The 17,966-nt window shown below is 39.4% G+C and overlaps 1 protein-coding gene across 1 annotated transcript in view; it reads left to right on the forward strand.

Moving 5' to 3' along the window:
• Positions 1-17,966, forward strand: part of KIF13B (kinesin family member 13B) — a 188,542-nt gene that overhangs the window by 111,128 nt on the left and 59,448 nt on the right. Inside the window, exons 17-26 of the mRNA XM_007466182.1 lie at positions 59-269; positions 1,157-1,319; positions 2,832-2,978; positions 4,372-4,521; positions 4,810-4,938; positions 9,820-9,990; positions 11,239-11,396; positions 12,673-12,805; positions 16,842-16,988; positions 17,603-17,632. Coding sequence (XP_007466244.1) covers positions 59-269; positions 1,157-1,319; positions 2,832-2,978; positions 4,372-4,521; positions 4,810-4,938; positions 9,820-9,990; positions 11,239-11,396; positions 12,673-12,805; positions 16,842-16,988; positions 17,603-17,632 — 1,439 coding nt within the window. The remainder of the gene's footprint in view (positions 1-58; positions 270-1,156; positions 1,320-2,831; positions 2,979-4,371; positions 4,522-4,809; positions 4,939-9,819; positions 9,991-11,238; positions 11,397-12,672; positions 12,806-16,841; positions 16,989-17,602; positions 17,633-17,966) is intronic.

Below are 17,966 nucleotides of genomic sequence, written 5' to 3' on the forward strand. Positions count from 1 at the left end.
TTGTGTTGTGCAGTTAACCTTTTATTATTTGCCTTAAAAAAAAAAAAAACTTGTTTAGATCCCATGCAGTCAATACTGAACAGCCTAGAACAACAGCACGAAGAGGAGAAACGGTCTGCATTGGAGCGCCAGAGGCTCATGTATGAACATGAACTGGAGCAGCTCCGGAGACGGCTGTCTCCTGAGAAACAGAACTGTCGTAGTTCGGACAAATTTTCCTTCCACTCACCCAGCGCTCAGCAGCGATTGAGGCAGTGGGCGGAAGAGAGGTAGGTGGAGCACAGGGCCTGTGCCACCTGTGTAGCATATGCTCGTCACCTTTAACCCACCTGCTTAACATACAGAGTGGAAAAATCTAGACCTTACTTTAAAAATGAATTACATTAAAAGAGAGTGTTACAGCTAAGAACCACTTGGCATTGTCTTTTCCCTCCCCACTTTTGGGAAAAAAAAAAGGGAATTGTCAATTTATATTGATTTATTTAAAGCTCCCCCTGTTAGGTGCTGCCCCATTTTCAGTTTGTATGGCTTTTGGATTTGACTAAACAACTATGTGTACTTAGAAGTTATACTTTATCATTGTATATTATACTTTAGGTTCTGAAGCCTGGGTAGATGCTTTTTTTTAAAAAAGGAAAAAGAGAAAGGTGGTTTTTATCAGGTAGGTAAAGCATGGTACCAATGAGATTCAGATTGCAAGTTTGATCTCTATTTGAGCTAATTAGCATTGCACTAAATGTTTTATCCATGGTTACAGACGTATTTAACTAACCTCTTGCTCTTCAGAGTTTGGTCTGCAGACAGGCAGCATCTCTGTCACCTGGAGATTGATAGAAAGGTAGCGTTTTGGGTCCGCCACCCCAGACCTACTGAGTCAAAATCTTCAGTTTATCAAGATTCCCAGGTGATTTGTATACACAGTCAAGTTTGCCAAGCCCTAGTCTCTGGCTAGCTTCTTCCACAGGAGCATGTGCCAGTGCTTGTAACGTAGCCCACATTCAAGTGCGTGAGTGGGCCAGTGTCGGTGATGTATTCCCTGTGTGCAAAAGACAGTTGTAAAGCTTGGTTTGCAGTTTGGCGTTAACATCCTATGCACTATATAATATTCTGATGTGCTGCTTTAATGGTTATCTGCCCCCCTCCCTTTTTTTTGAAGAGAAGCAACACTGAATAACAGCCTGATGAGGCTGAGGGAACAAATCGTTAAGGCCAATCTGTTGGTGAGAGAAGCTAGTTACATTGCGGAAGAACTGGATAAACGAACAGAGTATAAAGTAACCCTACAGATTCCAGCTTCCAGCCTCGATGCCAACAGGAAGGTGAGATTGACGTTAAGGAAAAAAAACAAAGGTATCGCTGGATGAAACGCCTTCATATTTCACCGGGGTTATTTAAACACCGGGGTGGGGGGGTTTACCCTCATCCCCATCCCCAGCAGTACCCGTACCCCAAGTGGTTCTTCCCTTCATGCTATTCCTCTGCCACCCGCCACCCCTCCCCATCCCAAGTTAGGGATTCATTTTACCTATAGCGTGTTACTTTCTACTTGTCACTAGATGGCATGGCACAACTGTCCACTAGATGTTTCATGTGGGTATTCAAGATCACAATTCTCTCTTTTTTTTTATAATGTAAGGAGCCTAATAAAATGCAGAGGGCAAGTCCCATCATAGTCTCCTATCCTTGCCATTCAGTTTTCTCGCTTATTTGGGTTCTTTTATAGCTCTTGATCATGTTAGTACATAATTTTTGATGGATTAGGTAGAATTTTGTATTCAGATATTCGTTTCCCTAGCTGGCTGAATATAAGGTAGAAGGGCCTTTGCAGTATGAGAGAGAATGGTAATTTTTGAACTTCAGAATTCTAAAATCCTTGCTTCATTATGTAAATTCTGTTTCTTTGGAACTGATTATAGGCAAGATGTTAAGGCAATATTGGCGTCTTTCATAATTCTCCAAAGTTCTAAGGAGACGTATCAGAACAGTTTAAAAAATTTCTGGTAAATCTCAGTTGATTAGATATCTGATAGGTACATCTCTCTGGGGGAGATCTACAGGGGCATTTTTATTTTCTACACTGTGATTTCAAAACGTTTAAACATTTTTTCTACATTAAAAGCACGTTGCTTTTGTAAGCTAGAAAAACTTAAATGAGTACTTTTTTTTTTTTTTGAGGTGAAATTCACGTAACATAAAATTAATTAAAGTGAACAATTCAGTGGCATGTAGTACATTCACAGTGTTGTGCAACCAGCATCGCTACCTAGTTCTGTACCATCTTAATAATAAATTTAAGCTACGTATATTTGGAAGTTGGTATCATTTGTTGCCTCCAAATGGGTAAATAGGATACTTTTCACAGCTTACTCTTTTAATCATTTGAGTTTTGTATCACATTAAGATACTTAGCCATTCAGAATTTTTTTTTAATTCAAACTTTTGAAAGGTAAAAATTCTTCACCATCCATCCCACAAACTTTCCCTTCCCATTCAGTGCTTATGACTCTCTTCCTACCCACTGATACTCTTTGGTCATATGATGTCCTGAATAAAACAGTTTTGACTTCCCCATAGACACGGTCTACTTTTCTGGGATTTAAGTTTAAATTTAGATTTATACTTAAATTTAAATTTTGACTGCAGTTAGATAGAAAGAAGTTATATTAAGCTTGTAAGATTTCTGGGAAGTTCTGCACTGAACAGATTAAAGAATGATACAGTTTCCATTTTCGTCGATGACATTTGACTGGTAGCTATAGAATGTTGGGGTTGATGTCTACGATGCATAGATGTCTCTGTGCTTCCCAACGCCACTCTTACTGTCTTTGCAGCGAGGCTCTCTCCTTAGTGAACCTGCCATCCAGGTGAGAAGAAAAGGAAAAGGGAAGCAGATTTGGTCTTTGGAAAAACTGGACAACAGGTTATTGGATATGAGAGATCTTTATCAGGAGTGGAAGGAGTGTGAAGAGGATACCCCAGTAAGTTATTTGAGAAAAACTACTTAACTGATAGTCACAGAAGGAACCACTCAGGAATGAGCCTGCCCATTTTAGGGAAGAACTGTTCATTTTTCCAAAATATCTTGTTTAATAAATACAATACTTATTTTAATCCTGTCAATTGTTTAGCTAGTCAAGAATTTTAATAACCTATTTTTCTGGCATCTTCTCTTCTCCACATTTGTGTTCTCTGGATTTCTAGTAGAATCTTCTATGTTTGTTCTGGCTTCTGTTGGTGTTACGTGTATCTGTTTCCCATGGTTTTACTCAGGCCTTAATATCTCTTCCCATTTCTCAACATATTTTAACCTTGCAAATAACAAAGCTACAACATCTGTTTTTTGAACTGAACATCAGTGATACCTTAATATTTATACTATTAGGAACATTTTTTGAAGGCGTTTTGATCCTAAAGCAGGTGCCATAGATCTGAACTCTGGTACTCTCTCCTCAAGTTTCAGGTTTGCTCATTTAGGTCAGCCGTGTGCTTGTACCTATTTAAAATAGAAGTATGAATTATGTATATTTTTACATATTTTCAACACTGCTGGTCCTAGGGCCCCATAGAGTTGTTTACTTCCTTAGCCTCTTGTTTTGTAAAAATGTTCATCAAGGGCTTCCCTGGTGGCGCAGTGGTTGAGAGTCTACCTGCCGATGCAGGGGACACGGGTTCGCGCCCTGGTCCAGGAAGATCCCACATGCCGCAGAGCGGCTGGGCCCGTGAGCCATGGCCGCTGAGCCTGCACGTCCGGAGCCTGTGCTCTGCAATGGGAGAGGCCACAACAGTGAGAGGCCCGTGTACTGCAAAAAAAAAAAAAAAAATGTTCATCAATTAAAATGACTTCTTATAGTTAGATGACATTTTTTTCTTAAAACATTTTTTTCCATTTTCTTCTGTATTCCTCTCCTATTTCAACTTAGAAATGAAATAACATTAACAACAAATAACAAGCAAACCACACTCTTGTAAGGGGGTCACCTCTCATTAGCAGCAGCGTGTTTAATGATTTGGTAGGGACAGGTGGAATAGATGTGAATGAAAAATAGAGTACTTTTGTACACTCTGCTGATTTTTCTAGTCAATGTATGCTTTCTCTATTTCACAGCAAGGTTTCCACGTAAGGGAGAAGAAATGATGAAAGTAATGATGTGTTATTGGGATTGCTCTCTCATGGGTGAAGGGTGCTGATCACCATTCTAAGTGGGAATGAGGAGGAGTGTGTGTGTGTGTGTGTGTGCGTGCATGCATGCAATACAGTGCTATACTTCGGCTAAGTTTAATGACTTTATTAGACTGCATGAAAAAGTGGCAGGTTGAATTCGTTTATTTTAAGAGATTTTCTGAAGCTGTATGTTTCGAATCTCTTTAAAGGTGATACGGTCTTACTTCAAGCGTGCAGATCCATTCTATGATGAGCAGGAAAATCACAGTCTCATTGGGGTGGCTAATGTCTTCCTGGAGTCCCTCTTCTATGATGTGAAGTTACAGTATGCTGTTCCAATCATCAACCAGAAAGGAGAGGTTAGTTTTCTCCTCGTGCCTTGTGTCCCGCAGAGAACAGTTCGAGAAACAACAGGGTGGTGATAGTAAATTGTCGTTATAATTTTTCATCAATAACGACAAGCATTATCTATGTGTATTATTAATATCTGTGTTTCCATACTGCTGGATGGTGATTATTCCAAATAAATACTTTGAGGAAAAGTAACTGGCAGAACCTTTTATACCACTAAGCTAACCACTTGACTCTACAACAGAGGAAAGAACAAAATCTGGAGAAAGGATCTGCTTTTGTCCCCACTGCTGTAGGTGGCAGGCCGGCTGCACGTAGAGGTGATGCGCATTAGTGGTGACATCGGGGAGAGAATTGCGGGAGGTGATGATGCTGCAGATGCGTCCTTTGATAAGGAGACCCAGGAGAACAAACTCGTGTGCATGGTAAGGCCCACTTTCCTTTAGGAGTAGTAGAAGTGCAGCTGGTTTTGAGGATTGTGGGTATTTAGACGGTAAATACTGTGTCCTTTTTCAAATTTTGAAAATATCTGTCTCTAAATAAATCTTTAGTATTTAGTGTTCTAGAGACTGTATTTCATCACATTTTCCTGACATTCCAGGTAGCCAGGTATTTCCACTCCCTTCCTCTGTGACCCCTTGGATAAGTCACCTCTTTCTTCTGGACTGTTGTGCCCTAAAATTATGTGAATTTGAGTTTGTCTGAACCTCTCTCTAGAGAAGCCAGTTTTCTCACACAGGTTTCCTCCTCCTTTTGGGCCTCTTGTGATGCTGGAGGTGTGTCCCAGCCCTGGTCCTATTGCTAAGCAGCCGCCTAAGCCACTCTTCACCCTGTCTTTCCATGTTTCTTGTTTCCTCTTCAGGAGCATGCCTTTGCTTGTGCTGTCCCATCATGTCCTCACCCCAGACCCTTTCCTCTCTGCTCTTCCCACGCATGCTGTTCCTGAACTGTGTGTTGAGTATCATCTGTGAGACACTGTGCCAGGCGCTGGGAATATGAAAATGAGTAAGGCAGGACTCCTGCTGTCAAGGGAGCAACCTGTGTAGTTGGTGTGCACCTTTGGGGGACGCAGAGGTAAATAGAGGACCCCAGTATTGTGTGACCCGTGTGCTCCGAGAGGGGTAGATAGGAGTTGTTCTGGGACACAGAGTAGGGGTCATCAATGAATGCACATAGTGAGGTCTGAGGGATATTTCTGGAAAGATGAGACTCAGAGTGAACTTGAAGGAGAGCATGTTATGTAAAGCTGTCCTCTCCCTAGGGGGCTGTGGGTAGTTGCTGGGCGCGTGTTAGGTCAGCATAGGTAGGGCCGCCTCTTCACTCATTACGACAAGGAGAACATCCCATCGTGCATTTCCAGGCACACTCTAGTGGGCCAGGGTGCCATGGGTTGAAAATCACCCAGGAACCACTTAAAAAGGTTTTTGAAGACGAGAAATCAGCAAGGGGCTTAGATACCGTGTGTGAGTGAGGAGGCCATTCAAAGGTGAGGCCAGGAAGCCCACACTTCACTCTCATTTCATAGTCTATCCTAGGTCCAGTCTTGTAGCTCAGTAAATATTTCTAGAATTGAGTTTCATTTTGAAAGGAGTAGGTTAGGCATCAGCTACAGGTATGGAGCAGCTAAAGCTGTTAGAGTTGGGCCACTTTCCATAGGTCTTTGCCTGTATTTAGGAGGCCTCAATTAGTAATTGACAGTCCATTGCTTCCGTGTGACGGGGAAGTATTCTTAATTCACTAAAAGGTGAATCTTTGTACTGTACTTGATTTCAGAACATTTCCTTTGAGGTTATATGATTATCAAAGATGGGGAGACATAGCCTTTGTGACTCATAATGGCCCGCTTTAAAGGGGATGGACCAGAAATGCAACCTGTGAAAGTTACCATTAGTGAGGTAACATATATGAGGGTACTGTCTCACTTGGGAAGTGTATCTTTGTCACTGGGTAACTTCGGCTTTTTTTTTTTTTAATGAAGTTAAAATGTATTAAGATTTTTTATGGAAGATATCAAACATATAGAAAAGTAGTAGGATAGTGTCACTGACCCCCATTCATCCTCCCTCGACTATCAACTCATGGTCAGTCTTGTTTCATTCATATACACAAGCTGCTTCTCTGCTGTCCCCTTCCCTTGGATTATTTTGAAGCAATCCCAGACATCATATTTCTTCAAGAATAGTTTAGTATATGTATCTCCAAAAGAAGAGGACTTTTAAAAAAACCCAACCTAGCCAGGATATCATGATCAAGAACTAATACTTTTTTAATATCATGAAATATCCAGTCAGTTTCCCTGGTCGTCTTGGTGTCTTTAGTCTATTTTATATTTTAATCTTTAGGCTCTGGCCCTTATGCTTGCTCCCTCCTGCTTGCCCTCTCTCTCTCTCTCTCACCCTGCAATTTGTTTATTGTAGAAACTGCGTTGTCATCGTGTGTTTTCTCATAGTCTGGATTTTGCTGATTGGTATTATTTACTGTGTTAAGGTGCATTTGCTGTAAATTGGGAGTTAGATATAAAGGTGACCTATGGGAGAGGGGAGGGGCGATGATCCTTTACAGGGTGAGGTGTCTTCCATCAGAAGGCACATCATGTCTGGTTCTCTTTCGGGGATGTTAGCAATCGTTGATGGTTATTACCTAGGTATTTCATTAGGAGTTAGAAAAAATAATTCTATCATCCCTTCATTTATTAGCTGGAATTCTGGAGAGTGAACCTTCCTACTCTCAACTGTTTTGCTATTCAGAGGTACAATTTGTATCTAAAAGGCAGGGTGAATGGTCCATTCTCTCCCTTTATTCACTAGTTTTCAAAATAATGAATTGGTTTTCCTACTATTATGCAAAAGCGACAAGTGAGGTTTTTTTGGTTTGGTCTTCATATCATTATGAACTCTTGGATTTAAATATACTTGGTATGTTTTGATCCATTGTATTCATTACCTATATCGAAGCTCAAACGATCCCATCTTTGGCTCGTGGAGGCCTCTTCGGGTGGCTCTTGAGTCCTTTGATACAACCCTAACCCTCAGAGACTGTGCCATCTTTCCTGCTCTGGTGTGACGCAGACTGTACATTCCTTGTCCCAGACCATTTCTCCAAGGAACTGGATCCCTTTCAGTGGGGAGTGGTTTTTAGACACCATATTCTGAGTGTGTAATAGCCTTTTGTGTAAAAGGAGGAAGACAACTGTATGGTAGTTAAATATTGGTGGGGAAAAAAACGAAAGATACCAGTTTGGGGACACTTGAGATATCACAGGTGATGAGTATCACTGGCCCTTAAAAGAAGACTAGATTTATTTTTCTGTGATGAAAAAAAGTATGCACATATTAACATATTGATCATTTTAATTACATTAAATAAAATTATTATATTTTTAAACCGCGAACAATGTCAATGTCTCCCGACATTTCTGGGCTGTAGGTCTTGAGCAGTGGCAAGTTGACGTCTGTGGTATTCTGACACCTGGTGGTGATTTTGGTTTCTGCGTGCAAAAACTTAAACCTATGTTCTAGATATCATTCTGATATTCTTTATTCCTGTAGTCTCATTCCTGAGGAGTTGCCTATAGGGGAGAGTTCAGCATATGAAACCTTGCTTTCTTATTTATTTCAATCTTAAAATTGAGATTGATTTCTAAGAAAGAAAATTAGCTTTCAGATGGAATTCAGTCACAAAGAAGTATGTATTGAACATCCATCCACGTAGTGCCTGGTAGTGATTTCATTCATTGTATTTCATTGGTATGGTTAGTCCTCACACATCTATCATTAGGTAGCTATCTTGTTTTCCATAGGAGAAAAACTAAGCCTAAGAATTTAAGTAATTTGCTCATAAACAGAAGCTAATAAGTGGCAGAAATTTTTATTTAGATCTTTGTACTCCAGAATATTGCAATCTTCCCAAATACCACATTGCCTCATCTTAAAGAATATAATAAGCATATTAAACATTTAATGAAAAGGGCATGGTTTTTAAAATTTAATGAAAAGTTAATTGCCAAATACTAATTGCTCTATTTGGTTTGGACAAACAAAATGTGTTAGTCGATCTGTCTTTCATAGCCTGGGAATTGCTGTCTAGATGTTTCAAACTCTATGCCGTCACAGGAAAAAGTGAATAATAGCAGGAGTGCCCGTCCGTTGCTTACCCATTATAGAAGAAAATAGTCGTCTGCTTTGCATGATTTTCTGTGTCATTCATTATTAATACTTCGTTAAACAGTAAGAACATTTGTGGTTGCTAAACTATGTAAACTTCTGCCACATACTCAAATCTGTTTTTGTTAATTTTACGTACTGGAGGTTTAGAGTGCGTCATACAACATGTAGGAAGCAACCAGGTGAAGAGCATGATAAATGATCAGTGTGCAGTCTCATGAAGGTTGGCCTCATAGATTGTGAAATCAGAATTTAGCTTAGTTAATTTCAGGATCTAGTTTCCTCCACAACTTATCACAAAAGTTACAAATCAACCTGACAGTGCCTGCCAAAAGAAATATTTAGACTATTGGCTGCTTTAAAATCTATTATGGGCATTTCTTCTGGGGGCGTTCGGGTCTGATTAAACACATACTTCTGTAATCGCACGTAGTTATCACAAAACCCCACACCCCAGTAGTCCAGGGCACATTTCCTTTGATCTGGCCCTCCTCCCTGAATCTGCACGGAGAAGGCATCGCACACATCGCTGCAGAGAATGGTCAGCGGTCACCATCTTTTGTCTCCTCCGTTCACCCCTCCAGATCTTCAGAGTATACATTCCTGATGCTTTTAAAGTTTTCCAGAAACGCTCTAGTAGCAAGTAACATTCCAATTGAGAACATTGTTCTTTTTTATACATTAAAATATCAAATAAATGTTTTCTTGCCCTTTTCTGAATATTTACTGCTTACTGGTATGCACACTGTTTTCATTCTTCATTCATCATTCTTAACAATCTTGTGTCCTTGGGCCGTAGTATCCATCGTTGGCCGAGTTTGTATGATTGAATGGTGCTAATGTTTGACAACTTTCTTCTTCTGAAGATGATGATGATATAAAAAACTAGAATTTTAAATATTCTTCATCAGCCTGTAAATGCTTTAAAATGTCTACTTGTATATAGTCAAGGTTACTGATACCTTGTGTCAACCTCTCACTAAATATGACATTTCACAGATGAAAAAATACAGCCCAGGTTGAATGAGATTTGGTCAACGTAAACCAACTGTTAATGACACAGTCAGGACTAGAGCCTGTGTCTCTGACTCAAAGTACTTCTTGGAACTTTCTGAGTTAAAAACAGTCTTCCTTTTCCTTCAGGTTAAGATACTTCAAGCCACCGGCTTGCCACAGCATCTGTCCCACTTTGTATTCTGCAAATACGACTTCTGGGATCAACAGGAGCCAGTAATTGTTGCACCCGAGGTGGATACCTCATCCTCTCCAGTAAGCAAGGAACCACAGTGCATGGTTGTCTTTGATCAATGCAATGTAAGTGTGTTTTCCAGACTGGGGCAGCATTTAATTACTGAGGTCAAAACAAAAAACAACCCATATTTTGTTGAGTAATTTGGTACCAGTCTGTGTCTTGGATCAGTTTCTTAGAGTGGGGTTGGAGTCAAAGACTAAAGTGCCATCAACACACTGTATGTACATGTTAAACTTACACAACGTTATATGTCAATTATATCTCTGTAAACCTGGGGGAAAAAGCAAAACTATAGTGTCAGTGCATGTAACTCCTCCAGCATCAAAAGTTAACTTTTGTGTGACTATATGTACATATGTCTTCTCTTCTCCAAAAGGAATCCATGTTTTGTATGAGTTACTGGAGAAACTGTCATCTGGGAAGGTTAGGAAACTAGTGTTTTAGAGAAAGTGAAGATAGAAGGGAGACAAGAACTAGCATCGTGGAGCCCCTAATGTTCTGTTCAGCACTTTGTGATTCTTTCATTTGCTCTTTCCCACAGTTGTATTTGATGACAGTGCTTTTTTTAGCTGAAGAAGTCGGTTCAGAGGTCATTTGCCCATGGCTAGTAACTAGCAGAGCCGGGACTGTCAGATTCTAGATGCTCTTTTTCTACTTTATCTCACTTGAGCCGTCTCATTTTTTTTTTCGAGAGAGGTCTCTTTCTAATCTGTTTAAAACAGAAATACTTTTGTTGTGCTAAAGATCAAGAAAGAGAGAGAGAGATTCTATGACTTTTTAAAATAAACTTTTTTAGAGCTTAATCCTAATTATTGCAAGAGGCTGTTTTACATCTATCTTACAAAGATGGAGATTTTTTAAAAATAGGTGATTATTTGCACTGATGATCAGTATTTATTTCCTTTCTCTCTCATTATTAGAGATAGTTAACTTCCTAAAAACTGGAAAAAATTGTCCAACACACTGCTGCCTTACTGGATGTAATAACTTTTATATCAGGACGTAGATCATTGTTGTCATTCTTAATATAATTATTTATACTTTCAAAAATAGCTTCCAAAATATTGCTAACAAAATAGAATACAGTGCTGGTCTTTCACAATAGATTTTCAAGGTGAAAAGTTTTTTAAAAATCAGAGTTAAGAACCTTGGACCATCTGAGCATTCATTATGTGTGTTGGATGACAGTTTTGTCCTATGGCTAAAACATTCTATTTCTCTTCTCCATAATGAAGTGAGGCTATGTCAGGTGTAAGTAATTGTAAGGTCACCAGAAGGTGTTTTCTTCTTCTGTGCTTACTTCCTTTCAGGAATTTTCTGTTGGCATCACTGAAGACTTTATCGAGCATCTTTCAGAAGGGGCTTTGGCAATTGAAGTCTATGGCCATAAGATGAATGATCCTCGGAAAAACCCAACCCTGTGGGATTTGGGGATTATCCAAGCAAAAACACGCAGTCTTCGGGACAGGTGAATTTTAGATATCCATCTGATTCCATTTATAATTTTAAAAAATTGCTAGAGATTAATATTGCCATTTATAAAGGTTACCCCTTCCTGAGCATTACCAGTATTCCAGTAATAGATGGTGTTATGTCCACGGTATTAACAGCACAGTTAAACTTCCTTGGAGGAGTGAACTTTGAAGAGTGATGGGAAAAAGTTAAGAAATAGGTAGTTAAGAATAAAGTGTGAAATGAATTTTTGGAGAATAGGTTGCTTATCATTATGAAATACTTCTAATTAATCATCTGTAGAGAAAATAGATCAAGATATACTCTGGAACTCAGGTTTACATGTTTTTTTTTTTTTTAAATAAATTTATTTATTTATTTATTGGCTGTGTTGGGTCTTCGTTACTGCATGTGGGCTTTCTCTAGTTGTGGTGAGCGGGGGCTACTCTTCTTTGCGGTGTGCGGGCTTCTCATTGCGGTGGCCTCTTTTGTTGTGGAGCACTGGCTCGGCACACGGGCTTCAGTAGTTGTGGCACTCAGGCTCAGTAGTTGTGGCGCACGGGCTTAGTTGCTCCGCAGCACGTGGGATCCTCCTGGACCAGGGCTCGAACCCGTGTCCCCTGCATTGGCAGGTGGATTCTTAACCACTGTGCCACCAGGGAAGTCCCTTACTTATTCTATCTTTAGCTCAAAGTTTTTTTCAAGTAGCATTAATCATGGAAGGAGGAAGGCTTACTTGTTGCCCAGGATTTTAAACAGAAGAGTTAAAAGGAAAAGACTGAAAGAGCATATATTTGTACTGCATCTAATTATAGATGAGAAGCAGATTTTCTTCTTTTTTTTGTATTTAGAAAGTTTTACCAAATACTAAATTAGACATTGGGATTTTTTTTTTTGATTCTCTTATTGACCTCAGCAGAGATACTTGTCAAGTCACTAAAGCATACAGCACTACCTTTGTGTATGAAAAGATAATCACTGCAACTTATTTCTGTACTTCTGATAACAATGTTCAAATTTTTGAATAACAACTTTGAAATAGATTTGTAATTATCATACCTTTTTGAATGAAATAAAGGCATCATTTTTAGTTCTGATGTTGTTTGTTGAACTTTGCTTTTAATTACATTTGCCAGTATGTATTTGTGTATTACTCACTGAACTACAGATAATTCTACTGAGTTATTCTGTTTGGAGGTTATTTTCATTGTTAATTCTCATGTGTAGGATCCTAAGCTGCCTGTATTGAAATAGAAATGTATGATTTTCCAAGAACTTCAACTATTTCCTAGATGGAGCGAAGTCACCAGGAAAGTGGAATTCTGGGTTCAAATCTTGGAACAGAATGAGAATGGTGAATACTGCCCTGTAGAGGTAATTCCTGCAAAGGACGTGCCAACAGGTGGAATCTTCCAACTCCGGCAGGTAATGAAATTTTTAATGTTAACGTTGAATTCTTTGGTGTCGTAAAGGTTAATGTTGGATTCCTTTTAGCAGAAACATCAGGGATAATGAAATCTGGATTGGCCAAGACCATTTATTATATTAAAGTTTTCTCTCCCTTCATGTGTATTTTCTTTCATTTTCAAAAATAAAGCTGTTTACAGTATTTAAAACCAGCTTCTGTGAAGTTTAAGTAAGAAAAAGATGAGCTTTGGGGACTCCCCTAGTGGCACAGTGGATAAGACTTGCGCTCCCAGTGCACAGGGCTTCCGGGTTCGATCCCTGGTCAAGGGAACTAGATCCCACATGCATGCTGCAACTAAGGAGCCCACCTGCTGCAACTAAGACCCAGCGCGACCAAATAAATAAATTTTTTTTTTTAAAAGAAAAAGATAAGCTTTAAAGTGACTTAGAATTGAACTGTAGGCAATAAAACGTATCAAGCAGCATTAGAACATTTATAAAGACAAGGAGAGGCTGTGTGACATGGCAGAAAGAACAAGCACTTCAGAGTCTAACATTCTGAGGTTTGGTTCTGGCTGTCCCATGGCCTGGCTGTATATCCGTGAGCAAGTTCAGTCACCTCCCGGAACCTTTCCTCAGGTGTCAAGCGGAGGGGGTGATAACACCAACTTTGTAGGGTTATTGTGAGGATTAAAAATACTGTATATGGAGCCCAGTGCTTGATACATGGGAGATGAGAAGTGTTTTTCCCTCTGATGCCCACCAGTTCTCTGCTTCTCTGCAGGCACCAACTGGGTGCCTTGTAATTCAGTTCAGTTTGGACCCTAACTACCCAAAGCGAGCATCACACTCCACAGGTTTAAGGGCCCAGACTTACACAGGACTGCCCTCACTTCAGACACCAGATGCAAGTATCAGGGCCCCAGGTCACCCACGTTTCTGTCCTACTTGGCTACAGTTGAGGGTTCCCGCAGCTCTCAGGTTTCATAGTTTGCTGGAATGACTCACAAAACTCAGGAAAGCCCTTTGCTTACTGTTACCAGTTTACTGTAAAAGGTACAACTCAGGAACAGCCAAGCGGAAGAGCTGCATGGGGTAAGGTGTGGAGGAAGGATGAGGAGCTGCCATGTGCCCTCCGCTGCGCCAGCTTCCCAGCGCCTGACGTGTTCACCAGCCAGGAAGCTCTAACCCCATCGTTAGTAGGTTTTTACGGATGTTCCATTTTGTAGGCGTGGTGGATGACAGCATTGGCCTTTGGTGATTAACCCCATCTCCAGCCCCTTTTTTCTCTCTCCCTGAGGTTTTGGCATAGGGCTGAAAGTTCCAACCTTCTGATCAAGGCTTGGTCTTCCTGGCGACCAGCCCCAATCCTGAAGCCACCTAGGGGTCTGCCTAGAGTCGACAAATGAAAAGTCACATTGCTAAAAGACGCACCTATCACCTTTATCATTAAGGAAATTCCAAGAGTTTTAGGAGCTCTGTGCCAGGAACTGAGGACAAAGACCAAATATCTTTTCTATCTTACTTAACACGTTAGGTAAATAGGACACGTTAAATGAATGCAGCTAGGTGGATGTGAATACCTGCCAGAAACCAATACAGCAGAGACACGCGTGGGACTTGTCACTTAACCCCAGACAGATGTGATCTGTAGTATCTGTGCTGCAAATTAAAGATGAAAGAGAGTATCTTAATAGAATTTATATGTAAGACTTAGAAATACTCTTGTTTGCTATTCTTTACATGAAGTCAACATTTAGTAGAATATTATTGCCTGTGACAGTTTCCATACTTTAAAACAGTAGTAAAATATTAGAATGGCTCAAGAAAATGAATGTTGAAATCATTCAAAGCAAAATATGAGAAAAGGTTAAAGGAAAAAGAAAGTTTGCTTAAATAAGTTTCTGAATGTCTTAGGAGGAGGAAAATGATAAGCACTTGTTCTCTGACCCTAGCAAATGAATTTTAGCCAATCCATTCGTGTATAGACAAGGCACTAAAAGCAAAGGAAATTAGTTTAAATTATAGTGTGAGATATATACATAAAATAGGATTCATAAGGGTGTGAAGAACATCTTTTCCTGAACATCTGTTAAAACTATATATATCCTCTTTGGATGCCTTAGAAATTCTTCATCTCCCGGAAGGCAAGACCAGATAATTTTCTGTGGTTTAGTATAAATTGAACATTTAAGTGTTTTTCACACTTCTGGCAACCTTTACTAAAAGTGTTCAAAGATATCTTGGGTATATCAGGAAAGGCTTTTTTGAAGGATGTGCGTCTCGACCTGGGTGGTGAAAGAATCATGTTGGAAGGGTTCTTCATATATAAATGGCAGGAATAAAGATAGAGGGTGGAATTAGGTAAGTTTGGGTAGAAAGTATCAGTAACTTGTAGGAAGAGCTAGAAACAGTAACAGAAGAGGTTATAGAGGCTTGGGGCAGCTAGTTCATGGAGGGCCTTGGATGGGTAGACTTATTAGAATTCAACATTGGAACCTGTTGTTCTCCAACAGGAAAGTAGCAGAGGAGAACTGATTAGATTAACTGCATGCATTTGCTAGTTTTGTAGTTAAAAAATAGTCAAATTTCGGCAGTTACAAGAAGTTCACTAATAGTTTATGTGTTCGTAAAGCTGTTGAAAGCTTTTCTGTGGCGCATTAAGCCATTCCTGGATCTTTTCCCTCCATTTTTCTCTCTTTATCCTGTATTCTCCCAAAGTATAGGTACCTCCCCTTCACGTTTGGGCACACATTCAGAATAGGTCACTTCCTGTCTCAGGCAAAGTGAAAACCAAAGGTAGCTAATTGAAATGACTAAACTATTTCAGACAATTAAAATGTTTTCTGAGTTACTCTTTGCACAAAATATCTGATGCATAGTCCTCGGAAAATGTTAAAGACATCTGCAACCCATCTCTTTCAATCTAGCTTGATAGGATCAATCATTGCCTAAGCTGATTTTCCTGATGATACAAAGCTCTTGGGAATTAAAATCCAATGGAAGGGTAACTGACTTGGAATTACATGTTCAGATTCTGTTTTTCAAATTCTATTTTATATTCCTAGAATTTATAAACCAACTTTGAAGTCAGTGATTGGGGATACTGGGAATTTTCTTTTAAAAATTACTTCATTGTAAATACTCAAAGTCACATAGTGTTTATTGTGAAAACATGCTTAAAGAAGGAGTAGTTTCTCTCTGGTCAATTCTTCGTTGTGCAACTTGGCTTAAAATTATTTTATTTTGGGATGAGAGCAGTGAATTCAGGATAGTGTAATCATTCTTATTATTCTGATTGCTTATTTTTTAAAGTGGATCATACTATATATACTGGCTTTGGTAATCTACTTTTGTAAAAGAAGTCTAGTTAACATCTGTCACTGTACTCTTTAACATATATCATGTATGTTTTTCTATAGCAATATTTTAATGACCATGTAAATATTTCATTAATATACTATAGTTTAAGCAGTTATCAATGTTATACATTTAATTTGCTTCTAATTTCTTGTTATTCTTAACATTGCTGTAAGATTCTTTATGTACATATATGATTATTTACTTAAAACAGGTTCCTAGAAAGTTGAATTGCTGGGTCAAGGGATACTTATTTTTTAAGGCAAATTGCCCTGCAGAAAGCTTTACCGATTTATATTCCCACCAACAGTGTCTGTAATTGCCTTTTTCGTAAACTTTGGGCAATATTGTAAATTGCCTTTTTTAAAAGATAATTGCTAGCTTAGTAAGTGAAAATAAAGGTGTTTCATGCTTATTTTAATTTGCTTATTAGTAAGTGGAACATTTTATATTGTCTAGCCTTTTGCATTTCCTTTGTTAAAGTTTTTTTTTGTTGGAAAAAATATCTAAGCCATATATTTGTTCCTGATTAGTTTTTGAATTTGTAATTTACTACTAAGCATGTAAGGTATGGTGAGATAGCATCTCTAAAGATAAATGCTTTTCTCATTATCAGCCTGTAGGGGTCTCTCTAAACCAAATTTTTGGGAATCAAACCGATTTTGAGAAACTCTTAAAATTGTCTGTGACACAGGGTCAGTCCCGGCGAGTCCAGGTGGAAGTAAAGTCTGTGCAGGAGTCTGGGACTTTACCGCTGATGGAAGAATGTATATTGTCTGTTGGCATTGGATGTGTAAAAGTCAGGGTGCCGAGATCGGCCAAGACTCATGAAACCATCCATGTAAGTCTCTGTTGACAGACCCAACCAGACAAGAGAGTCTTTTGGAACCTGTCAGAAAACTGCCTTCCACAAACAATTCTTTCAGTACTTTATTTCCTTGGATATCTTTTTTTTCTTTTCTTTCTTTCTTCTTTTTTTTTTTTTTAACTGTATTGCATTTGCGTGGAACCACTACACCAGCTTGTTGGTTTTCCCTGGTACACGGCAAACTGAGGGTTAAAACATCTCAGCCTCCAGGAGTTCCTCAGTGCCTGATTTCCGCCCTCCCCACCCCTCTGCAGAAACCCCCTGCTGGCTCATAAAGACTGTTTGCCAGCAGGTGTTTGATTTCCCCTGGGGAGTGGGACTGTAAACCCAGCAGGGGGAGTATTGTACTAGCTCCCCGAAAAGGTCATATGAGGTTCTTCACTTTCCTATGAGAAGCTCAAGGTTTCACTTCAACTCCCTGAAAACTGTAAAACCGAGAGTGAGGGTGAGCGTGGGTGGGAGATGAAAAAGCGTATTCCTTAAATTAGAAAATATAAAGTATGGGAAAAGATTCAGACTTGTTTAGCGTAGTCTGATTCTTGGATAAATGATTGCTTCGGCTCCTCATAATATATTTTTTCTCTTAGGAGGAAGAGGAGGACATGGACAGTTACCAGGTAATGAAGCACGGGTTATCCTAGTCAAATAAGCTTGATTAAAGTACTAAATTACACATTTCTTGCCATACTGTTACTTAGTAACTACACAATTCGTTTTGATTGAAATACTGCTTTGTCTCAAGTTAAAAGGGAGAAGGGAACAATCATTTGTGACTGTTATCCTTTTCCAAACCTGGAGCTGCCCGTCCAGTCCCCTGCAGATCCATTCTTCAGGTCCTCTTCCTTGCACATGTTCTCTCCTTTTTCCCTGGAAGAGCTGTTGCAGACTTGGCTTCAGTCAAGCCACGCCCCTTAGGTATTTTCCATACTTTAAGCCAGGTCTCCTTTCCCT

This window comes from Lipotes vexillifer, unplaced genomic scaffold, assembly GCF_000442215.2.
Source record: "Lipotes vexillifer unplaced genomic scaffold, Lipotes_vexillifer_v1.1 scaffold308, whole genome shotgun sequence".
NCBI classification, from domain to species: Eukaryota; Metazoa; Chordata; class Mammalia; order Artiodactyla; family Lipotidae; genus Lipotes; species Lipotes vexillifer.